Raw genomic sequence first — 26015 nt, forward strand, 5'->3', positions numbered from 1 at the left:
ACACACACACACACACACACACACACACACACACAGAATACTACTGAGTCAGTTGGTATTTAATGGGAAGAAAATGTTTGAGTATGAATTTTTCCAGTGTCCTTGGAAATATAGTTATAATAAAGCTGCCAAGGTAGTGAGCTCCTTGCAGTGGTCGCTGTGTCCAGCATGGAGGCAAAGTGGAAATGTAACTTTAATTTTTGCATTGGTGGTTTTGTAGTTTTGGGAGTGGGTGACATCTATACCCTACACCAGGCTCAGTAACAGTACTTGGCATGACCAACCTTAGTCATCACTTTGGTAAGTGCTTTGGCACGGGCCACTGTTGCTAACCACCATCCTGGTGCAGGTCCTTCACATCTGCTCTCCTATGGATGGAAAAAAGGAAGTGTCTAGTGTCCATTCATTGGCCACGTCACCTCCAACCTAGCCTTTACTCACATGCCTTTCAATTCAGGCCCAGGAGAAAATGATTTCATTTTTGAGAAGAAAAGTTAATCCGACAAAGCTACAGTACACTCTTAGCACAATAAAGACTTGGTGGGATGAAGAACATCCTCAGAGGACAGTTGAGGGAACTAACTGGTAGCACAATGCTGAAGAGGATGATCAGGAAGTGTTCTGGCAAACACTGACTCTAACAGACAGACACAGTAGCACAGTGGACAGAGCAAAGGTCTTGAGTTCTGGAAAATGAAGTTCCTAGTCTCACTTTGGTATGAAGCTAGAAAGAGAATGTACGTGGAAGTGTTTTGTAAACTGTTAAAAGGAAATGGATTATCACGGCATTAGCTTGGAAATATTTGGGGCAATTCTTTGGGTCTTCCCCCAATTAGAAATCTGGTAACAGATTATATTAATCAAATAATGATAAAACAACCTGAGTTTTTGGGAAGAAAGATGCAGTATGTGAATACCAAAGTTTATCTTATCAACAAGAGTAGATTTCCCTCTACCTGGAATGAATGGTCAGTTCTCCACATATCTGTTAAATACATTTTAAGCTTCAAGAATCAGCACAAATGCTATCTTCCTTGTGAAATCATCCCTGATTCATCCAGACAGAATGAACTGCTCCTTTTCCTGGGTGTTTACAGTTCAACATAGACCTTATTTGTCATCATTTTCCATCTACCTTGTATTTTAGAACAGATTATAGCCATTTCCTTCACTAGAATGTGAGTTCGAGGCAGAGCCTGTCACATTCTCTGAATCTCCCTCATCTTCCTAGCACAGTGACTTGCACAGAGTAGCTGCTTAATAAACGTTCCCTGAATCGTACTGAACTTAGTCTACTTTGGCTCTATGCAATATCTTCTACCTCAAAAAAAACACCAAAATCCAAAAACCAACAGTGAAGAGAGAGAAGAAACTCAAGACAAACATGTAAGCCGCATAAAGAATGGCTTCATTCTTTGCATTCCTGCTTTGGAATGCCCGCTGCTGGTCTCCGTGCAGTGTTGTCATCGATTATTAGTGAGAGCAAATGTTAGAAAGCACACACACAAAGGCAGACGATGTAAAAAACCCACCACACGTCATGCAAAATACCAATGATTTAGGACTATTTTTAAAGTTGCCTTTCGCTTCCATTTTAATGGCAAAATTGGTCCTATCAAAGCCAACACAAGACATACTTGCTCTGTTTTATACATGTGAAATCAGTATCACCTTCAGATTGAGCTGGGCATCTGCTGGGTGTTTCTGGGTGAGTACACATCTTCTTTGAGGCATAGTTTAAATCAAGTGGAAGCTTGGATATTTCAAACTTGACATTTGTGTATTTATTTGTTGGCAGCTTCTAGAATATGTGGATTCCCTTGGGATTAAAAGGAGAAGGACCTAGCACTGTTTTCTGTCCCTTGTATAGGGATATCTTATGAAATGACCTTGTCTCTTTCAGTAAGTCAAGTAGTTGGATTAAACTGTCTTATTATAGGCAGTCTTTTTCCCATCTCCCATTTTCCTCGTTTGGAGTTTACTCATTCAGGGTATATAGGCAGTTGAGCAACATCTGTGTTCTCTGAAAGACTCAGAAATTATTGGAGTGAAATGTATGAAACTTGCTTACTGTCCTAATCCACTGATGGGCTCCACATAGGTCCTCATTAACACTTCCCTCTCCAGCTTCTACTAGATGGATCTGTTGGTTCTCATCCTAACTTCTGTACTTATACCACTGTTTCATTAGCTACATCAGATCCTTTCAGAAGTAGTCAAGCAAAAATCTCATGTTTAACTACTCATTCAGAGCGTGTTATTTTCCTTCCTGTAGGTTTGCCTACAGGATCTTCTCTGATTCTAATTCCTTTGTTAAAGGAACATGTCGGCTCTACATAAAGGTATGAAGAATGTCATTTGCAAACAGAGGTTGTGAGCATAGTTCGCTGTAGATTCTAACCTCTTTGGGCAAAGATGGAAATTTAAAAGGACTAGCTGGAAGATACTGAATTCTAATCATACTAGCTTGGTAGATGTGATCGAGATGACGAAGTTGTTTATTTCTATATAACTACTACCACATTACCAGCATCATCAGACTCTGCAGTTCTCCCATATGTCACACTTCCCATGTCAGTCAGCCTCCTGCTCTGCCTTCACCTCTACTTGCTTCTTTGTTACACCTTCTGGCTTTCCCGGGATTCCAGCTGCTACTTCTTCTGACTGAGGGGTCCTAGCCTTTACATATAGTTGCTGTGAAAAAGGAGATGACCGGAAGAAATACACCTGTAAGTGGCGGCTGCCACTGACACACAGAAGCACTCATTCAAGATGGCTTAAAGGAGACAGTGACTCAATGTATGACTAGAAAATAGAGCAATTCAGGCAAGTGTGAAAGGAATTAATATTTCCCAGTATTCCTCAAAGATGACTAGTTGCTGATTAGTATATATTTGACTTAAGAATTTTCAAGACTGGCTATTTTGGGAAGGGAAGGCGGTATGAAGCAAGAAGGGAAGGGCAGATTGTCTTTAGAACCCCTAATTAATATAAGCACTTGCTTTCAGAAAGCCCTTAATTTGAGCTATTCCTTTTCACTTTTTCCTGGGTGCATGACATTTTACAATTCTCGGTTTCAGCAGCAACCCAAAAAGACAGAATTGCCAACTTGCACATCAAAAATGAGGGGGGGAAAAAGCATAATGATTTGGAACAAAAACCAAAACAGACTAAAACAAAAAATACAAGAAGCAGCAAAATCATTGAACCTAACTCATTCCATCTTTTTGAAGACAGGGAGGTTAGTTGGTTAAATATCACAATGATCTAGTAGTTACTGTCCTAGCTCTGAGAGTTTAAATGTTTAAGAATGCACATCCAGAAGCGGCACATGTAGAAAAACCATGGTAGCCAAGAGAGATCTGAACTACTGCTGCCCAGGCCACCCTGTTCCAATTAACATGGATTTCCAGAGTTGCTGTTCCATGATAACTCTCAGTAAGAGAGACAAAGAAATAGAACATTTTTAGAAACCAAGCAGAAAATGGATGGGAATACAATACCTGGAAAGTTTATCAAGCATGTTGACAAGTTTCATGGCTTCATATTCTTTTTGTTCTTCTGTCATTTCATCTATGGGGTTTGGCATTGGTTCCTCTAAATGACCAGTGATAAGATTAATGCTACAAAAAGAAGAAAAAGTTATGCTGTATGTTTTAAAATTATGCTCTTTCTATACTTTCTGGTCCAAGTTGTAAGTTATAATAAGAAAGAGTATAATAGCCAAAAATGGGCAATAATAGCAATTTTGTAGTATAGAACTACTACAGGAATTTTTAAAAATTTACTTTTTCTATTAATTTGCTTTGGGAAACGGGTGGTAGTTTTACTTAAAAAAACAAAAACAAAAACAAAAACAAAAACCAATAGCTGACTTGCCAACTTTTTGTTTTTTTAAAGGCATGGCTGCTTTTAAAAAATGTGAAATTTGATTGGTGCCGTTAGGATAAATATCCTTGGATGCATAGTTTATTAATATAAGGGGACAAATGATTTCAGAGTAGGAGAAATCCATTTTGTGATACAGCATAAAACAAATGTGTCAAAAAAAAAAAAAAACCAGAAAAATGATGGCAGAGAGGCTGAAATCTGAAAATGAAAGCATGCCGATTTATCATCTCAGGAAATTAGTCCATTAGTGAGACCACAGAAGGCAGTGAGTGTTCAAATAATAAAAGATAAAGCAGAAGAACAATTTTAATTAGATTTGATGTGACCTAGATTTAAAAGAAAAAAGAATGAAATCTAACCTACCAAGAGACAGGTATACACCATTTGACTTTCTAGAGAAATAATAAAGTACTTAAAATGTGTATGTCCCGTAAACTTTGTAAGAAGTTCTAATACCAAACAAGCTACCCTCTTAGGTGAAAGCCACACTTTTTTTTTTTTTTTTTAAAGGAGATGAAGAAAATTCTTCAATGGCTGCTAAGTTATCTATAATTTAAACATCTTTCTAGAAAAGCAGACAAGAGGTTACGGTATTTTGTTTCAGCCAAGTATGGACAATTGGCAGGGATATTTCATTCAATCATTAAAAACAAAGAGCAAATTGCTAATAAATTGCTTTCTAGGGTCTACAAACACAAATGCTTTCAGTGGCCAGGTCTGTAGGATAAGCAAATGAGTGAACTGGTCAGCTATGAACAGTGGGGAGTGTTGGGGACTGAGGTAAACTTGAGGACAGTGCCAGTCTAAAGTGGCAGGAGGTACAATCCTGTGGGCCAAAACAAAGGCCCTGTGATCAATTAGGTCCTCTGGAAGCTAGCTTGCAAACCCTGCTTTAGACTTTGACTTGGGCAGGTTAACAGGGATTTCTCATTTGAGTAGTAAAAGGGCTAGGCCACTAGGTACTATTATCTATTACTAAAAGATTTCCTTCTGTTTTTCTTTATTCCTCAGAGGGCACATGATATTCAGATTCTTGTGGAAGGACTCAGTGCTCAGCATTCTCAAAAACCAGATCTAAAACATCCGTTTTAACAGTCTTCCTTAAGACCTACACCTACAGCTATGATTTAAAACGTTTTTTTCCCCTTCAGAGCAATGGATCCACCACCAACCTCCCCCTGCCTTTTTTGGAAACAAATGAAATCTACACAGAAAGCCATATATAAAACAGACAAAGTGGAACTAATCAAGCAGAAGAGGGGATGGGGTGGCTAAGCAGAGTGGAGGCCTAAAGCCTCTCCTGTTTGTCTATACTTCCTTGTTTACTCTTAAGTTTGCCCCTGAGGCAATTTTAGGAACTCTGGAACATAGTTTGAAAACTCCTGGGCTTGTCAGTCATTCTCAGCTTTGGCTGCACATTAGAATCACTTGGTAAACTTTAAAGAAAAGGCTTAGGCTTCGACTGAGAGCAACTAAATCTATGTATTTTATTTTCCTGGTGATTCAGATACACAATGAGGTTAAAAACCACACAGGGCTAGAGTGCCAACTTCAGACACTTCACTGTGTGCTACTATTCCCTCTTTTTTTTTTTTTAAGGTGCTCATAATAGAAGAGAAAAAGGCCTCTAGTTAGTGGTCATTTAAAAAAAAACACTGAACTAGGGTCATCAGAGTCCCCAAAAGTCAAGAACAAAGGGGACCCAGACAAGGCTTCAGAGAACTACAGCCTTTTAAGATGTATCCAGATGCCACACTGAAAATGTGACTCCACCACCCATCTATTATTTGCTTAGGCTTGTAACAACAGAATGTTTCCACTGGTTTCTTTTCTGCCACATGCTAAATTAGAAAACAACGAGTCTTATAAATAAATTAGTAAAGGTACTTATTATACAGCACATACTACTTCCCAAGCAGACAAAGGAAATCAGGCGTTAGAAGGAAGTACAAGGAAGGTAGACGGATTAACTATGTAAAACACGTAGAGAGAAGGTTCCTCTTCTCAAGTTCAATGGAGGAGTGATTTAAGAAATCAGATCCCCAGACTGCTGTATTCTATAATGACATTAGCACAAGCCATCATTTGCGTCGGGGGTAAAACGTGTCAGGAGGATGCACTGGTAAGCTCTGTTGTATCCACAACGTCAAGTCAGGACATGAATTCCTGAATCAGGGCACATTTGATTCTTTTTTTGGGTTCTTTTAAGGGCTTAATAGAAATGACGTCCATTTTCCACAAGCTGACCTCAAGTCCTCTGCTGCTAAAATGATTTAATGGCTTGCTCTGAAATTAGCTACTAAAGTCACAAAATCCTTTCTTTGCTCAAGGAGCATAAAAGCCATAGGCAGAAATTCATTCTTACAGAGTAAGAATTTATCATCCTTTACTGAAGCAATACCCCCCACCCCCAGTACACAGAAGAATGTATGCAATATCACAGAAAACACAAGTTAGGGCACCAAACTGTGCCATTCTCATAGGAAAAATGCCAATGTGCTCGGGGTCAGGAGGCAGACTTGGACATGGTCTCCCCTCCTGCTCCCCACTTGAAACAAGACTCTTTTGGTTTCCCTTCCCAGAGAGGAAAACAAATAGTCACTGTAACAATGATGTGAGGTTTCATAAAAGAGATTATTTTCAGTTGAACATCCACTTGCTACCTTTACAGAACCTCAGATAATACAGTCTAAGACTTAATTTTGTAGGTTTTAGGATCTGGACACTGAAATTCTGGGGTTGGTTTTATCTTGTTCTAAGACTGAGTCTTAAGATGTTTAAGGTACACTAATTGTGGCGGAAACTATACTGGGTCATTTTCTCACCCTGTCTGCTCCCCTACCCCATCTTTCCAGCATTCCAATTCTGTGATTATATACGTCTTCCAGTTAGGTGACAAGAATTATTTAAACTCATTTGTAGTATCATCGAACATGTATTATATAAGGTCATTATATGAACTGACCACAGTTATGAACCTGGTGATGAAGGGATTAAGACATAAAAAGGTATAGACCTATGAATATATGCAAAAGCTGAAATATATTTTAAGACTTTTGCTTTTCAGATTGTTGCTACACTTGGCCAACATCAACAGTACTAAGTCACTTAACAAAAAAGCTATTAAAATTTCTCTGAGCTATATTAAAGTTAACGTCAGTCTCTAAAAAGTAGGGATTGAATTTTACTCAAACCATTCTGGTTAAAAGAGGGCCTGGGAGGGCAAATCTCTACAGGGGCTAAGCAGGTAAGAATGAAAAGGATCCACTGTCAAACCAGAGGAGCTTATGCCTGGCATGACGGGGACCACGGCCACTCAGCTCCATCAGCCAGTTGTCTGCCATGTGAAAATGCAGGCTTCATGTTATTAGAGCTTATTGAAAAGAAGTCAGAAATCCAAATTTGCATCTGAAATATCTGAATTCTAAATGTTGGCAACTAATTAAGAAGTACTATGTAAAACAGAAAATAAAAACACAGAACTAAATAATCAACGATGCAACACAAGAACTAAATAACCAACGATCCAACAAGCCCAGCAGCAGCTAACTGTGGGCTAAGTCGAGCCTCTGGGTGGACAGTCTGCAACCTCTGAAAATAGAGGGATCAGGGTTTTCAGGAAAAGGTACTTGTGAGCCCAGAACCAGGATAGGGGGAGATGGGGTGGAAAAGCCTATGCAAATAAGGCTAGAAATGTCTTTCCAGGAAAAACTCCCCAGAATACTTGATCCCCAACAAAACAACAAAAAGAACAGTAGAAAGTTACTATACCCTTGTTCATTTACTTCAAGAAATATTAAAAATAAAGGTTTTCTTCGGGGGTACATCTTCAATATTTGGTGACAATTACAAAGAGACTTAAAGCAACAAAACAAAATCTTGACGAAGAAAAAAAGTCTCTTGTCTCATGCTGGAGAAATTATACAATCGCTGCCACAGCTACTCCTAAGAGTAATACGGCTGAGAAGGAAACACCCGAGTTGCTTTTGCAAGGATTTTAAGCTTCTGTATGTGATTATGAACTAGTGTAGGGTATGAAGAATCTAAGTAGGTGTCCTCGAGTTCTGCCTACCTTGGTTATCCCCTCCTCCTGCCCTCCATTTAGCAGCCCTTTAAAGACACTCCCTGGACTCCTAGGTTCCTATACACTCAGCCTGACAGCCACTGGTCTAAAATGAGCCAAATGCCATTAGGTACACGTCTTTCGATTGCTGTTCAGAATGATGTACAAAACCACATTAGTTACTTATACTTTACCCTCCTATACACGCAAGGGGCCTCCATGCTCAGAGGCACAAAAGAAACTGGTATAAAAGTTAGAATTTAGAAATTTTTCTCTTTGATTCAGGACCAAAGTTTATCTGAAAACTTTAAACAAGCATGGCTTAGATTTACACCAAAAACCTGTGTGGCATGTAACTTGATTCTATAAGTATATTTCTGCTAATTGCGGAAAGCCATTTCCAGTCCATTAAATACACTTACTTTGACACAAAAAAGATTGTTGTGAAATTAACGGTCTCCCATAGCCTGAATGTAAGCTCCACACAATTGTTGGTTTCAGATTCCACTAAAGGATTATAGGTTACCTTGGTGCATCAATCAGAATCCACTTACATTTTTGACAACGGGACTAGGGCCAACTGGATAAAGGGTAATTTCTCTGCTTCTGCCAATACTAGCAACTGTTGTGAATAAACGCATCATAAGAAAAGCATACTGTGATCTTGAGAACACTGATGGTGAAGGGTAATCAGAGAGTAGGGGAAAAAGCAATTCTTTCAGGGCTGAGTTTATAAGCTTGACTAGATTGGTAAAGAGTTTTCATAATTTTTAGGGAAAAAGTTCTTCGAGCATTATCGATCACTCCCCAGAGCACAAAGGGTTCTCTTGCTTGTAAAGTACTTTGTTTCCCACTACTTCCACAAGGACCATTTGAATAAGCATTTCTTTTTTTTAAAGTAGGCTCCACACCCAACATGGGGCTTGAACTCACAACCCTGAGATGAAGAATCGCAGGCTCCGATAACTGAGCCAGCCAGGCGCCCCATGAATAAGTATTTTAAATTAACAAATATCCCACTAGTGTTTTACCTGAAGGAGGGAAGATATAAGAAAAAAAACATGCAAATATATCTGAAGGGGAAGACGTAATGCTGTGTGAGAAACACATATTTATATCTGTCACGAGTAATATTTAAGAAACAACAAGATTTCACAATGGTGACTATTCTGATGACACTAACACACCATTCCTATGAACAATATAGGCCAGGTCCAAAGCTGATGAAAATTCCAACTAGGGATGTCACAAGGTCTAATACAGAAACTTCCTAGCCAAGACTACAACAATACCAAACATCATGGTCCACGATGCAAGCAAAAGGTGCTCTCCTGAAATCTAAAATCACTTTCATAATCTAACACATTTCTATTTCCCATTCTATTAGGAGAGACCCAATGTTCTTATATTTTCTCCAAGCAATTTCTTGTTATAGTAGCATTCCGGTGCTTATAAGATATGTGATCATTACCACTGGTAGAAGTCATCTGTCAAGCAAACTCAACAATACACACCGAGATATAAGGACATCAACCACCCACGAGTATTTAAGAGTTTGTTTGTTTGTTTTAAAATCTTAGTTGATGTGTCCACATAACTTGGGACACAATGAATGCCTAAAGTAATTTCTACTTTCATTTAAAAATATGAAGGTATACCTCAAGTGGTATTCTTTAATGTCTCAAATGGAGGGAGAGAAAATACTAAACTGATGAAAATATAGTTTATGAAATAGAAAAGTCAAGAGCTAGTAAAACTAATTAGAATGATGACTTCTATAATTAGGGAAAGGTTAAAGTATGATTCCTCTAAGCTTCAATTAGATGACCGAGCTGCCGATTTATAGCATCTAAATGGTGGCAGTCTTAAGAATGTATTGCTTAGAGTCACTGCTAGCTTTTTTTCCCCAAAAGTCTTTTTTTTCTAGGACACACTCTACAAGATCCTGCTGAGGCTGAACTGGAAATACTAAAAGTAATGCTATTTACCCAGGCCCAATTTGCCAAGGAATACAGGCCAAATAAGTCTTGTCTAATTAGGAAATGATCTTTGCTTTTACCTTCTGATAACCTAGTACTTTCATGTTAACAGGGCACGATTTATCCTTTAAAAAAAAAAAAAGCCCAATTCTGAAGATAATGATTTTCTGTCCTTCATCAACTACCACATGTTCCTCACTACATTCTAGAAAATGTCAGTAGAAAAACTAGCATGTCAACATCACTGGCAATGCCAAAAGGAAAGGGCATACCCTTTTAACATTTAGTAATGGAAATGAGAAAATTGAGCTCATATAACTTCTAATAAGTGGAACTAAGAAATTTACCTGGGATATAGGGGGCTAAGAAGGGGACGAAAAGGATGAGGAGGAAATAGAAGGAAGTAGAGGTGGTTTGTTTTGGGATAAGAGAAGAATTAGTGTCTTTGATTTCTAAGCACTGATTCAGGCAAGACTTGAAAAGAGTCTCTGGTCTGCCTCAGTGCAATAACACATCTGTTAAAAGATTCTTACCCAAGTGTTGGATTGAAATTTACTGTGGAGCTATACTTCTTTCTTTTTGCTAATAAGGTACCATTTTACTGACTCATAATGGCTTTTATGCAAGAGAATTCACGGAATGTATGTTTAGATTTCTGAGAAAAACTGAAGCATGAAATAACCAAATTAAATACTTGTTCTTAGTTATACCCTATAAAATCTCAACCTTATGGAAAAGAAAGCAAAAGTTGGGCAATACTACTTTTTAAGTATATGATGGCATATATCTAAAAATACCATCTCTCCTTCGGAGAGGGTCAGGAGCATGCAGCAGAATATTTCTTGCAATATTATCCTTCCTCAATCACCTGAAGTCACTCTTTAAGCCACTAGCTATGAAACTGCCTCTGAAAACACTATTAAATGGAAAGCTTCCAAATCCACAAAAGAAAAGAAACACTTGGAAAATGAGAGACGAAGGAAGTGAGGGGCGAATAACCAAATCAAAGGCACAGACATAGTTAGGTGAAAAGAAACTTGATACTATACTTTGGTTTTGCATTTTTGTATTCTTCAGTGTCTGTGTCCTCATCCTCTGAGTACCAGTTATCGCCTCTTCCTCCAGCCAAGAGGCCCCTGGCCGCCAACAGTCCTGCAGCATTCCCATAGCCAGTGTATTTCAGCAGGCTGTCCACTGCAAAAACAGAAGAGGTGTTTAGAGGAATCTGTGGGTACTCACTGTCATTACCGACTATTCCCCAGCACAGGGAAGTTGGGAGATTCACACCATGGCAGTAAACCTTAAAACTAAGAGGTTTTCAAAGTATGCTAGAGGTTTTACTGAGCTACCTACAAATTCTCCTACATGCTCTGCGGACCAAAAGCCTTTTTTCCAGGCATCAGAAAGTCAAGTGGAGCTGTTTGGAATATACTCTGTGGCAGGAGTGGAGCCTCTGTGACCACAATGCTGTTGGTAAGGGCGGTGTTTTAAGTTTCTGGTCACAAAGCTTTTTATCCAGTTTTAGAGAAATCATGACTAAAAACGAGAATTAATGAAACCCAGATTGGAATTTTACTAACACAGTCATTATCTAAAATCTTTCTGGTACCCTTCATAGGAATGATAGGGAAAGAGTACCAGAAATCACAAATCTTAAGGATGTTTGCAAAAAGGATAGCCAAGTCACTACTTATTCCAAAAAGTCAGCAACAGTACATAAGCGCATGATACCCGCTTTAAAGGTAAGGTCCAAGAGTTAAGACTGGCTGGATTTTATTAATGGTTCTACCACCCAACTAGCTGGTTGACTTGGGAAAGTTATCTTACAGCTCTGTACCCTACTTTTTCTAGTCTAGAGAGTTGGAATAATAATCTACTTCACAACTTAATACATGCAAAATGCTTAGAAAAGTATCTGGCACACAGTAAATACTCTTTCTTTTTCCCTGGTAATATTAGGTCAACTGAGCACGGTAGACTTCTCTTAGTCAACAACAATAGCAACAGACCAATGAACCATTTGGTGCAGGTCAGTATCACCCTGTCATCAGTGCAAGGTGATAAGTCTAAGATAAGCAGACACATAAAACTTTTGCAGGGTAACCGGAAACTACAGGAATTCTTTGGGTGTGTGTGTGATTTGTAAGAACCTTTAAGGAAGATATTAAACAACTGTTAGCTTTATTTAAGAGCACTTCCTTTTCTTCAGGTACAGTTTCAAGGTAAACACTAACATATTCAATCTAAAGATAAAAATTTTATTTAAGGCTTTCAATAAAATATCATCCTAAAGGCAAATATAGGAAACAACACTATTTTTTTTCATGTATAAAGTTTTAGTAAAACCTACATCTTGAAATACTGTTGTAATTCAGAGCATTTACCTCGAAAAAGACAAAATAAAGTTGAAGAAGATTCAGAGAAGGGCAATTAAAGTGACTTTGGGGTCTGAAAGGGGCAGCAGATAGGGAAATAGGGTAGGGAAAGGGGATATAGGTGATCGGAGTATGAAATCATTAAAGTCATCAATAGGATGAATAGTCCAGGAGTGAATTGTTCATTAAATTTTTCAAGTTCTTGAACTAGAGGGTACCTTCCTTGACACTGAAAATAGATTCTTTGGGGACAAATAAAAGGAAGTCCTACTTTCAATGGATATGGCAAATTGGTGACATCTGTGCAAAAGGAAACATGGATTAAATAATAAAGTAGATTAAAGTTTATTCTCTTTCAACCATTTTCTACCTTAAAACCTATTGGTAACTGATGTCTCTTTGGTAATAATTCTCAGTAGATGCTAGATAGAATCATATTAGAATTTAATGAGGGGTCAGTGTGGTATACTTTGAAAGCCCTTGGAATAAATCTGAATATGCTCCCTCTTACTCTCAGTGCCTCTGCAAGACTGGGAAGGTTTACCTAAATTAATGAATTCTTAATAGATAATTAGAGAAGTGAATATCCAGTGCATACAGACATTTTTAATATTCATGGGGATCAGACATGACTTTAAAGATTTTATATTTATTTGAGAGGGAAAGAGAGGGCACATAAGTGGGAAGAGGAGCAGAGGGAGAGGGAGAAGCAGACTCTCTGCTGAGTAGGAAGCCTGATGTGGGGCTTGATCCCAGGACCCTGAGATCATGACTTGAGCCAAAGGCAGACACTTGACTAAGCCACCCAGGTGCCCCCAGACATGACTTTAATGACATGGTCAGACACAAAGTCAGTGAGGCGAAGGATCATAATCACAATGCACATGGCACTGATACTCTCACTGTAAGCATTTTTGATAAGGCTTTTAAAAAAAAATATTTTATTTATTTATTCAACAGAGAGAGAGAGTGTGTACAGCAGGGGGAATGGCAGGCAGAGGGAGAAGCAGGCACCCTGCTGGGCAGGGAGCCAGATGTGGGGCTCGATCGCAGGACCCTGGGACTGTGACCTGAGCTGAAGGCAGATGCTTAACTGACTGAGTCACCCAAGCACCCCGCTGATAAGGCTTATTTTTTAACAAATAAAGAGGTTTAGTAGTTCCAGGAAAAAAAAATTCACTAAAACTACAAATGTCTAAGTTGAGATATGAATATACTTAAAAAATAACAATAATAAAAAAGACATAAAATATAAATAACCACCTCAATGGCTAAACATTAAAATAGTTGAAGAATGCAGAGTTTATGAAAGGCCAAAATAGGTTAAAAAGAAGTAAACAGAATATTAAATAGTCTGCTTTCTTAATCAGACAATCCTCCTGGAAGCTAGTTAATAGTAAAAAACACCTAGCACTTTCATGAAAATAATACTTACTGTTCATTCACAGGAACAAATGTGTCAACTCTGTGACAGTTTGGGTTACAAAGGCTATTTAAGACACACTTTGCCTTTAAAACAGGTAAGGCTATAGCCAATAGTTATAAAATCAAATGAGCTTAATAGGATAAAATACTTAAAAAATGGGGGTTGGGGTAGGGAGACAAATGGACTATGAAATTTTCACAGTGAGAAACATTTTCTTTGTAAAGTTCTGACTGACATTATTTGGTGGAGTGTTTTGAGCTACTTTTTAGCTATTTTCAAATATATTGCACGATATCCTGTTCAGTATTGGGAAGGTAGTAAAAGGAAAATGGACTGAATTTAGATGTTAAAATGAGTTGCTAAGGCAAGGAAAGGTTTTCTGGGTGGCCCTTAAAAACAGAAAGAAACAGAGCACTGGGTGGCTCAGTCTGTTAAGCATCTGCCTTCAGCTCAGGTCATAATCCCAGGGTCCCAGGATTGAGCCCCGCATCAGGCTCCCTGCTCAGCACAGAGCCTGCTTTTTCCCTCTCTCTCTGCCTGCTGCTCTGCCTTCCTGTGCTCTCTCTTTGTCAAATAAATGCATAAATAAAATCTTAAAAAAAAAACCCAAAAAACCAATATAAAGATATTTAATTTTTTTGTCCCAGTAATCAACCATGCAGTTAGTTTTGTAAAACTGCTACAGAAATGAGACAAGTCAGCATTCAGTCAGACAGTTGCATAAAGTATTTCAACATTATCAAGATGCCAGAGGGCACTATGAACAGAGGAAAACAACCACAGGAGTACACTGCAGTTAGACACGCACTGGTAGTAATGATATCATTGCTTACACAAATGTGGGTCTTATCACACTCTATCATGAAAACAAAAAGAGGTTCTGCTGTTTACCAAAGACAGAATGGCAGAGCCAGATTCTACCCAGAGACCATTCCCTTTTCTCTGTTATGTAGAGGATTTATAATCCTTTTCCTTCCAAATACTGCTACTTTTGGAAATTTTACACTAGCAACTTCCTCTAATTAGTCTCCCTATTTCTAGTCTCACATCCTTCTATTCCTCGTTCCACACAACTGCCTCACAGATGTTTGTAAAGCAAAAATATGGTGTTATCACCTTTGTGGATAAAACCTTTAGGATCTGCCACAAAGGCTATGGATCCTTCATTTTCTGGCCTCTGTGGCCTTTTCCAAACTGATCTCCTATCATTCCTATACATCATGTATTCTTCTCTTCTTGAATTAGTCTCTTTCTTATAAATACCAAGTGTTTCCCATTTCTCTGTGAAGACTTTCTCTGGCTGTGTCCACACTACCCAGTCATTCCCTCTTTCAGGCTGTCATTTCTCTCTTACAGTGTACTGATTATTCCTTGATATGGAGAGATCCACAAGACCATATAGTCACTACATTCCATTCAGACAGCAGAAAGGTTTACTTTTTTATAACCATTTGTAAGGTACTTTGTTAAAATTAGGAATCCAAAGATGAAGGAGACACGATCTCTGACCTAAAGAAACTCAATTCGTTGAACTTGCATTCTAGACATTAACCGAGAGTGAGAACATAGCAAATGTCAAAAACACTAAAAACAGACTTAAGTAAAAATGGTACAAGGAAGAGAGAATGATTAACTCTGCCTCTATGATGAGCAAGTCTTCACAGAGAAGATACTTAAGCTGATCTTCAAGAATAAAGCTCACCATACTAACAAAGATATTCCATGCAAAGGGAAGAGCATCTGCCAAGTCGTAGAGAGGATGCCAATGGTAAAATATAATTAGGCAAGAATAAAAAATTTAGCATGACTAAGCAGAAAGTATATAATAGCAAACTGAATTTAGAATATAGAGGCAGGCCATGAGGTTAGTATCTAATAAAATTTGGATTCTACCAGGTGTCAGGAAGTCACTGACAGTTCTACAGGGTGGTCATGGCAAGACTGTATTTTAGAAGAATCCCTCTGTTGGCCATGTGGGAGACAGACTGAAGAAAACCTGACCAGAAACAGAGGGCTATGAATATTTTAATAGTTTATTAAGAGATACACAGATTTGGGAATCCCCAGCAAATAGGCTGAAGCAGAAGCTAAGGGAGAGGAAGAGATGACTAAGGAAACAATGGAAAGGGAGAACAGGGGTCAGATGAGAACTCTAGGGAACACTGGCAATTAAGTGTGGGCAAAGACAGTTGGTAAGACTAGAAAGAAAGATCAGAGGCAATCTAGGAGTGCTTGGTAGCGCGGAGACAGAGAGTGGTCAACAGTAAGATAAAGACCAAAAAAAAAAAAAAAAAAAATCCATTGCTTATGAACATTGGTTACCTTGTGATCTTATGGAGAACACTTCCAGGGGGGTCTGGAAGGGAGGGATTGACAGTGGAAAACCTAACTTGTAGCAAGTTGAAGCCTGAGTGGCTAGTAAGGATACCAAGAGGAAAACCAGACTAATCTTTCAAGATGCTAAGATGTGAAGGGCAGTGACATGGAGATGTATATAGGTTGAGGAAAACACATAGGGAGAGTTACCAAAAGAACAGAAGGTAACTGCTTTCCAAGAAGATGAAAAGATCAGCAGGCAGGAGATGTTAGCTTCAAGCTAAACTGACCCTTCTACCTGGGAGACTGAAATAAAGGAGCCGAGGGCAAGCTCGCAGTTGCGGGGCTATGTGCTGAGCTGTTCCAGCCTTATTTCTCGGTGTGCTTCAGCCCCAACCACAGTGCCTACCACATGCTGGGAATTAATGAATCTGTCAACAGGGGGAGGATTGTATTATAAGTTAGTTTCTTTTATTATATGATATAAGGCCTCTGTTTAGGTACCCTGGAGAAAGTATACAATTTGCAGAGCAGGTAACAGAAGTTTAGATTTGGCTCAACGCAAGTTGGTGGGCATGAGTACAAGTTAACCTGTGGGCCACTGTCCACTGAGGTTACAGTTTTAGCCTGGCATAGATGGGTATTTAAGACACTTGAATGAGTCTTTCTGTGCCAAGTCTGCCATGAAATTTTGCCCTTTGTATCTTGTACCATTTCAGTTTTCATTCTTCATTTAGTCTCTGCGTCCCTAACCTAATTTGATTGCTGTTTGCTGTTTCTACTTAGTGTGACGTGACTCTTGAGCCTTGATCATGGTATCTTCACCTTTAAGCTTAGCTTTGAACGTCCTTAAAAAGGACGTTCAACACTGATGAATTATTTGGAATTTATCTCATTTTAATAGAGTTTCCCTCCAAACCTAACGCTAACTCCAAAATCTAATGACTTACAAGCTGAATGTAGACTACAAACTTTTCTTTCTTTCTTTCTTTTTTGGTTAGATGGTTTTAAATTAGAATACATTGACAGCATTTAAAAACTGGGAGATTTTATATAAAAATTCAGAGCCCTGGCTTCTCTTGAAAAACCTGCAAGATTTGGTAACGTTGGCCATATGTTTCTTCATGGTAACAATCAATTGGAGCTAAGTAGCAGTGATGTCCTCTCTCCAATTCTGCACCATCTCCTTGTTCCCCTACTCCCAACCCGCTGCCTTCCCAGCAATGAGGTTAAGTGTCAGTTTTCATTTACCTTCTTATGTCCGGTCCATTTTTATTACCAACTTGGCACTTGTAGGCACATGAGTTGGTAACCCTTGGTAAGAAAGTAATAGGAGAGCAGAGACCTTGTTCATCTTTATACCTCTGTATTCCCTGGCTCTAGCTCTGAAGTTTTTTGTTAAATAGGTAAATTTTTATTCCAGAAGAAAATATATCTACTAAACTTAAAATCAAACTGGAAGGAAAAGTGGACGAGTATATATAGAATTGTTCAAGGTCAAATGAAAATGATACACTTCTGCTAATATGGGTTGGCTTTGGGCTCAAAGTTAGGATTATAAAAACCTTAAACAGACTAAGAGAGAACAAAAGTAATCCTTTCAAATGAAAAACAGTGAGCAAATTCATTTATAAATGCATATGCCATATTTACTATCACACTGACACATTAAATGTAAAGTGATTATATTTAGATATGTTAATTTATGTATTTAGATATGTAATTATATATGATATGTATTATATATTATTAATCTTAAAAAAAATTGTCATTGTAGAAAAATTGTAAAATACACAGAACTAAAAAAAGTCACCAGTCATCCTAGTGAGAGGTAACAATGGATGTTAGTGTATATTTTGATAAACTTCTTTTGACTGATAGATACAGTGTGTAATTTAGATTTATGTATACATACATAATTACACTTTAAAATAAAAAACAGCTCATTTCTTTTTTTTTCCTCTTTTTTCTAATTTTTTTTTTTGAAGATTCTATTTATCTATTTCACAGAGATCAAAGCAAGCAGAGAGACAGGCAGAGAGAGAGCAGGAAGCAGGCTCCCCACTGAGCAGAGAGCCCAATGTGGGGCTCGATCCCAGGACCCTGGGATCACGACCTGAGCTGAAGGAAGGCAGAGGCTTTAACCCACTGCGGTGCCCCAACAGTTCATTTCTGATCTTGGAAAAACTGATTCAGTTCAGTCAGTATTTACAGATTACCATATGACTATACCAGTCACTTAATTCCAAGATGCTACATCAATCTTTTTTCAGAGTCATGAAAGAATTGAATTGTTTAAAAGCGTAGATATGAGCACAGTTGGTGAAAATTACTATAAAAGGAAATGTGGCAGAATGGAAAGAGGACTCAAATTTGGGCTTTAGCCCTCAAGCAATTCTGTGACCTTGAATAAGTTACTGAAAGTGCCAGGTTAATTCATTTATGACACTGGAGGGTCTTTATGAGAAATAAATGAGCTTATAGCATAGAATGTTTGGAACATGACACCCCCATACATAATAGTTGTGTTTATTACCCATACATAATAGTTGCGTTTATTATCATTATTATTATATTGACCAAATTATGTTTTTAATATACCATCTTAACAGGAACTGAAGTGGAAATAAAGTCAGAAATTAAAGTTTAAGAATTCTGTGGATATAACTCAACAGCAAAGACCCCAAATAATTCTATTAAAAAATGGACAAAAAGCCTGTAAAGACGTTTTTTTTCAAAAAAGACATACAAATGACCAACAGGTATTTTTGTGAAAAGGCACAACATCCCTAATCATTAGGAAGACGCAAATCAAAACTATAATGACAGATCACCTCACACCTGTTAGGACGGCTTTTACCAAAAAGATAAGAGATGGTAAGTGTTGGCAAGGATGTGGCAAAAAGGGAACAGTTACGCACCACTGGTGGGAATACAAATTGGTCCAGCTACTATGAAAAACAGCACAGAGGCTACTCAAAAATTTAGAAACAACTACAATATGATCAAGCAATCACACTTTTGGGTATATATCTGAAGCAAATGAAGTCTTTATTCCCAAGAGATGTCTACAGTTCCATGTTCACTAAAGCATTATTCATAATAGCCAAGATATGGAAAAAAGCAGAGTCCACTGACAGATGAATAGATAAAGGAGATATGTGTGTGTGTGTTTATTTATTTCAGCCATGACAGAGAATGAAATCTTGCTATTTGTTACAACAAGGATGAACCTAGAGAACATTATGCTAAGTGAATAAGCCAGAGAAACACTAATACTATATGATCTCACTTAAATGTGTAATCTTTAAAAAAAAAAAAAATTAAACTCCTGGAAACAGAGAGTAGAGTGGTAGTTGGGGATGGGGGAAATGAGGAGCTGCTGATCAAATGCTGTAAGCCTTCAGTTATCGTGAGTTCTGAGGATCCAATGTCTAGCACGGTTAACTAGCATGGTTATAGTTAATAGTATTAACTATAGTTAATACTATTCTATCTACACTTGAAATTTGCTAAGATCAGTCTTCAGCGTTCTCACCATACACACAAAAAAAACCAAAAAGTAATTCTGTGAGATGGTAGATGTCTTAACCTGTGTTAATCACTTCACAATGTATACATGTACCAAATCATCACGTTGTATAATATACTTTAAATACATACAACTTTACTTGTCAATTATACCTCAATAAAGCTGGGTAAAAAAAAAGAATTAAACTAACTTAAGATTTTGATAGAAGTGAGTTTTCTACCTCCAAATTCTGTCTCACAAAACGGAGGTACTTTAAAAAAGTGGAATATAAAATCTCCTTAGATGGGATTTTCATACCAGTACATTTATAAAACTAGGAGCTAAAGAAAAAAATAGGTAAAAATATCTGGGTATCTTAAAGTTCCTTGTTTGAAGAACCTGCTTTTGCAGGGGAAATAGCCCATATAATTTTTTAAAAATCTGAAATTGTTAGGTGTTATCTCAGAAGACAGTTACTTTATAATTGTGTTTATTACACTGTAGTATAGTTATTTTAAAATTTCTCTCTATCTCTATCTTATCCTTATCTCAAGGGTAAGGAATGTATCTTTGGCATTCTTTGCACTTTCCATTTTCCTTTTTTCACTTCCATATTATGTTATATAGCTCACATCAAATAATTATCTACTGATAAAGTAACTTAGTGAAGAAACCATAACTCCTATAGCTTTAATTCCAAGAGGAATTAAAAAGGGGAACTAACCCAGGCCTATGTCTGGTTATAAAATATTAGCACCTTGGGGGACCTGGCTGGCTCAGTTGGTGCCTGCACGAGCGTGCAACACTTGATCTCAGGGTTGTGAGTTCAAGCCCCACAGAGTGAGATCCCTTATAAAAATAAAATCTTAAAAAAAAAAAAATAGTAGTACCTGATTTACTTAAGCAGATTTTTCATTATGACTCCAGGTCCTGACTCACAAGATTAAGAAGCGTGGGTTAAGGATACAGAAGGCAAAGTTTAATGTGAGTGTGTTTGCACAGAAGCATACAGAAAATGTTTTTAAATGATTAATTTTTAATATATCCTCAGGCCCTCTAACAGAAGATAGGAGTAAGCTCTGGAAAGAGTGGAATGAGATGGCCACTATTAACAGAAAGATTTCTCAAATTCCCTCTGAAAAATAAAAACATAGAGAGCAAAGAGAGTTTAACCTACCTCTCTCTTTGCAAAGGACAAAAAGGAATTCAGCAGCAATTTGCTTGACTCCAAGGTCAACATGTGTCATGAGGCGCACCAGCTTATTTCTCACAGTTGAGCCAACTTCAGGTCGATTTGTCACATCCCTCAATGGTGGTAAAACCTAATGGCAGAAATGCAAAAACCATCATCAGTTGTGGGGTCCTAGAGTAAGTGAGGATGGTACCATGCAACTGGTCAGTCTTACAATGTCTATGAGCTCAGTTTTGTAAGAATGGAAAAAGCTTTTAAAAACTAAATAGGTTTGCTTCCAAATAAGACAAAACAAAAAAAAAAACCCTAATGTGATTTCATGGTTTTAATGAAATTTCATTTGAAGAGAAACAACCCTTCACTGTACCACCATGAAATACTCTGATTCATTTGGAATTTTTAATCATCAAAGCATCTGGAATGCCTTTGCCTGCCTCTATCAAAATCCACTTTAAAGTCAGGGTCAAGTTTCTCCTTCTTCCACGGGGCCTTCCTTAAAACTTTGACTCCTATTGATTTTTCCCTTCTTGTAATTCCTGTAGCATTTTCAGTATTTACTAAAAAAAAAGTCTGTACTTAGGTTTTCTTATTTTATTTTATAATAAAAAATGGCTATTCATTATTGAATATTTTCTAGGTGCTAGTTGCTATAATAGAGGATATTCATACATTCTGTATAATCAGTCTCCACAGTAACCTTGCAAAGGAGGTAGTAACATCATTATCCCTATTTTATCGATTGTGATCTGCAGAGGACTTAGGACACTTCTTGGTTTGTCTGTTTTTTTGCTCACTCGCTCACTCAATTCATCCACCCAGACCCCTCCCTCTTCAGGGTTTCCTCCTATCTCAACTGGTTGCTTCATCTCAGACTCTTCTGCCAATTCTTTTACTCCTCTTGTTTTCTAAGTATTGGAATAGTCAAGGGTTGAGCTCTTGGGCAACGTTCTTCACTATTTTCACTGAATTTACTGGTGATCTCATCCAGCTTTATGGCATTAGATGGTCTCTATACACTGAGAACTCCCTAAATTATATTTCTATCTTGATTTCTTTACTGACTTCCAGACTTTTATAGGCCTCTCAAATTTAGCATGTCCTAAACACAAATCTTCCATGCTCCCACCAAAGCTGTTCCTTCTTAGTTTTCCATCGCATTAAATGGTAAGTCTATTTTTCCAACTGTTTAGTACAAACACCTTGGAAATAGCCTTTTCTCTTTCACACCCCATATCCAATCCACCAGTAAATTATATTGTTTCTACCTCTGAAATATATCCATAATTCAGCCACTTCTCACTGCCTCCTCTAAAATTATCACACCCAAATTACTGATATGTCTCACCCAAACTGGTTACTACCACAGCCTCCCAGTGCTCTCTGCTTCCATCCCAGTTCGTGATTTATCCTCTACAAAGCAGCTAGGGAGCCTCTGAAAGTCACATCATATCATTTCTGTTCTCAAAGTCTTCTAGTTCCCAGTGCTTGTCATCTTACAGTGAAAAACAATGTCCTTACAACTCCCTTAGGTTTCACATAATCCAGCTTCCTGCTCTAACTTTATTTCTACAGTTCTGGCCGACACTGCTACAGCCACACAGACCTCCATGGAACTCCTTACGTACACCACCCACTTTCCTGTCTCATGGTCTTTGCATTTGCTGCTCCCTCTGCCCAAAAACTCTTTCTCTAGAAACTTGCATGGCTCATTCCCTTACTTCAGGTCTGTGTCCAAATGTTACTTATAGGATGACATTTCCTGACCACCCTATATGACTAACCGTGACCACCCTATATGACTTCTCTTTTTTTGTATACCACCCCCTCTAAGCGCTTTTGTTAGCCTTCCTCACAGCACTCATCACCACCTGACACAGTATATATTGCTTTACCATTGGCCCTTCCTCTACAAGAGTCAGTGCCAAGGGGGCAGGGATGTCTTTGTTTTGTTTATTCTTCTCAGTTCATGGCATATTACAGGTGTTTAATAAATATTTGTTGACTGAAGGAGGAATGGATTCAGATATCTTTTTTTTTTTTTTAAAAAGGTTTTATTTTAAGTAATCTCTACACCCAAAGTGGGGCTCGAATTTACAACCCTGAGATCAAGAGTCATATGCTCTACTGACTGAGAAAGCCAGGCACCCCTCGGAATCTTTAAAAGTGCCTTCTGTGAGCTAGGCACCATGAGAGGAAATGGGGATAAAAACCAAGTCAAATACTAATTTACCGTGCCAGACGCTTCATGTTTATATCATTTTATTTAATCCACTCAACTGACTTCTTTCCTCTCTCCTTCTATATTGAGTGCCTACCATGTATCAGGAGGTACTGAAGGTGCTGTGAACACAAATGGCAACTAACCCTCAGAAAACTGAATAATCTACTCAAAGTGTTTATAGAAGCCATATTTCTAATAGTAGAGCATCATGATTTCTGTGCTCTGTAAGTACAAAGTCACTGCACAGTAAAGATTCAGCCAACCATACTGAGTTTTATACAGTCTCTATATGCTGAATATATTGAAGAATGAGATCTCGAACAAGGGATTTCATGTAGTATGTGCCTACTGTTCCAGAGTAAAGAATCTATTAACAAAGGTTATCACCCCAAAGTTTTGTTAGCTGTGTTTTGGGTTTCTTAGAAACAAGTTTTGTTTTTTTTTTTTTTAAATAGAAGATTGTTGCTTTTATTCTTATATATCACTCCCAGACAATCTGCATTTGTATGGACTCATTCTACTTTCTCCCAAATATTACCCTCCAACAATTTTTTTTCTTTTTTTTGACAAATTTTGTCCATTTCCTCTTTCAAATCCACAAAATCTCGTCTCTTCTGTAAGTGCCTCTCCAGACTAACCCAACCTGGGTCAGTAATTTCTACCATGTTCTCTTTCCACCTGTCTAAATACTTAGGACCAATTTCCCCTGGGTATGCGTGAGTTGGACTTAATCAGGTATTAACTATAGGGCGTAATAATTAATTAGCTATTTATACTATTTGTTCTATTTATACTATTGCCAAAGTTAATTATCGGTTACTTTACATTCTGCCCTTCTTTCTTTGACAGAGAGAGAGAGATCACAAGTAGGCAGAGAGGCAGGCAGAGAGAGAGAGGGAAGCAGGCTCCCTGCCGAGCAGAGAGCTTGATGCAGGGCTCCATCCCAGGACCCTGAGACCATGACCTGAGCCGAAGGCAGAGGCTTAACCCACTGAGCCACCCCGGTGCCACATATTCTGCCTTTCTTAGACTGCACCTTTCTCAGAAGGAAAGTTGATTTTATTGTGTGTGTCTTATATCTTAGTCATCTTTACTTGTCATGTTTCATCTCTTTATACTGTAGTGCTTCTTTGAGGACAACAAGTGGGTCTTATAATTTTTGTGTCCATATAATATGTGGCCCAAGACCTTCATACAAAGTTGTTAAGAAACAGGTTTTTTTTGGACTACCTTGGTCAGAGACAGCAAAATCTAAACAGTTCAGTTGAACCTGCATCTCCTATGAAAAAAAGCTAAAATACAGAAAACTTAAAATATTTTTCCTTCATTATTCTTTACCAAGTATTCCTAGTCATGGTAGAATGTCTTAAAATAATCAAACTGGAAATTACCTTAATTCATTAACTATTTCATTAGATTTAAATGATTATTCATGTTTTCACGGCACTCCTCTCTTCTTCCAGTGAACTGTAAATTCCTCAAAGAAAGAGTCTCTACTTTCTAATCTCTCCTTAGCAGCAGTATCTACTAATGTGCCCCACATATAGTAAGAAGCTTACTAAATCTTAACCATAAACATTAAGGGGTGAAATAAAGCTGGTTCATTGAACAAGGGAAATTCTACAAGGCAGAAAAAGAGCAGTGGGGTGAATGATGGGACCATATACTGAGATGTGGAAGAAGGAAAGAGACAGGGTGAAGGGGTGGGAAATCAAGAGCTTAGTTTGGGATGTTAAAGACCTCTACTATACATCCAAGGGGAGGAGATGAGTAGGCAGCTTGTTACATTAGTCTGGAGCTGAAGGGACAGGTCAGGGCTAGAAATATAAATTTGGGAGTCATCAGCATATAGATGATTTTCAAAACCATGACTGCTGAATGAGATCACCAGGGGAGTGGGAGTGGAGACAAAGACAACATTGTCTTGGGGCACTCAGACATTGCAAAGAGGTTCCCCCATTGTGTCCTAGAAACCAAGTGAAGAAATTATTTCAAGAAGGACAGAATAGTCAGTTACATCAAAATGCACTAGGGGGAATGCATTAAAAAAAATATTTGAGAGCTATCAGATTTGGCAATATTGGGTTGATGAATTTTGATGAGCACCTTTGCAGTAGGGTGGAAAGCATGAAAGCCTAATTTCGGTGGGTTCAGGAGAGAAAGACGAGTAAAAAGAATAGAGTATGGAAAACTCTTTTGAGGAACACTGCACTAAGAAGAGCAGAGTGATGGGGAGGCAACCTGAGAAGAGAAATTGAGGGAAGGTTTTTGTTTTGTTTTTAAGATGGAAGGTGTGTTTGAGTGAAGGCAGAAATGACCTAGCACATTTAAAAAAAAAAAAAAAAAAGATTAATTCAAAAAGAGAGGAAATAAACGCAGGAGAAAAGTTCCTAAGAAGATGAGAAGGAAAGGAATCCAGGACACAAGTGCAGAGGCTGGGCACAGAAGAAAGCAGGGAAAACTCACCCATTATGACAGAAGGGGAGACAAAGATAAATCATAAGGGCAGATGGAAAGAATTCTTACCATGAACTCAACCATCCTACCCCAGACCTTCACCATCAGCTCTCTTTTCCACTGGCCTCCTTGCATCTACTCACGTCCTCCTAGTCTATCCTATATATAGCAGCCAGAGTATTTTAAACTATAAATGGGATCCCCTTCATCTAATTCCCCTTCTCAGAATGGTTCAGTGCTTTCCCATCTCACTTAGAAGGGCATCAGAAGTCCTATACAACCTTAGGCATCTGGTTCTTACTTACCTTTTTTTTAACTTCATCTACCACTCTCCTTGCCAGTTTGGTCTAGCCTCCTTGCCCTTCCGCAAGCTCACCAAACCAGCCTCTCACCTCAGGGACTTTGCTTGTTCTCTTTACATTCCTCTTCCAGGTTTTCTCAGAGATCCTTTTCTTATCAAATTTTCTGCTCAAATGTCATTTTCTCACAGAGGCCCTCCCTAGTCCCCTAAGTCTCCCCTTCTCCTTCTTTTTTAAGAATACATCTCTACATGCCATTATATCATACATACATTCATTTTCTTT

General features: G+C 38.1%; 1 protein-coding gene across 7 annotated transcripts in view; it reads right to left on the minus strand.

Moving 5' to 3' along the window:
* RIC8B (RIC8 guanine nucleotide exchange factor B) overlaps positions 1-26015 on the minus strand; it is a 95624-nt gene that overhangs the window by 12180 nt on the left and 57429 nt on the right. For 3 of the 7 annotated variants that reach the window (XR_014314182.1, XR_014314185.1, XM_082740572.1), the window contains exons 7-10: positions 20739-20883; positions 10983-11127; positions 3504-3623; positions 285-368 (exon numbers count right to left, since the gene is read on the minus strand). Coding sequence is in view for 3 of the 7 variants with exons in the window: in XM_082740572.1 (XP_082596698.1) it covers positions 329-368; positions 3504-3623; positions 10983-11127; positions 20739-20883 (450 nt within the window). In the remaining 4 variants the exon portion in view is untranslated. The remainder of the gene's footprint in view (positions 1-284; positions 369-3503; positions 3624-10982; positions 11128-20738; positions 20884-26015) is intronic. The other 4 variants (XR_014314183.1, XR_014314184.1, XM_082740571.1 and 1 more) reach the window with 2 other exon arrangements.

This window comes from Mustela nivalis (genome assembly GCF_964662115.1).
Source record: "Mustela nivalis genome assembly, chromosome: 7".
Classification (NCBI taxonomy): Eukaryota; Metazoa; Chordata; class Mammalia; order Carnivora; family Mustelidae; genus Mustela; species Mustela nivalis.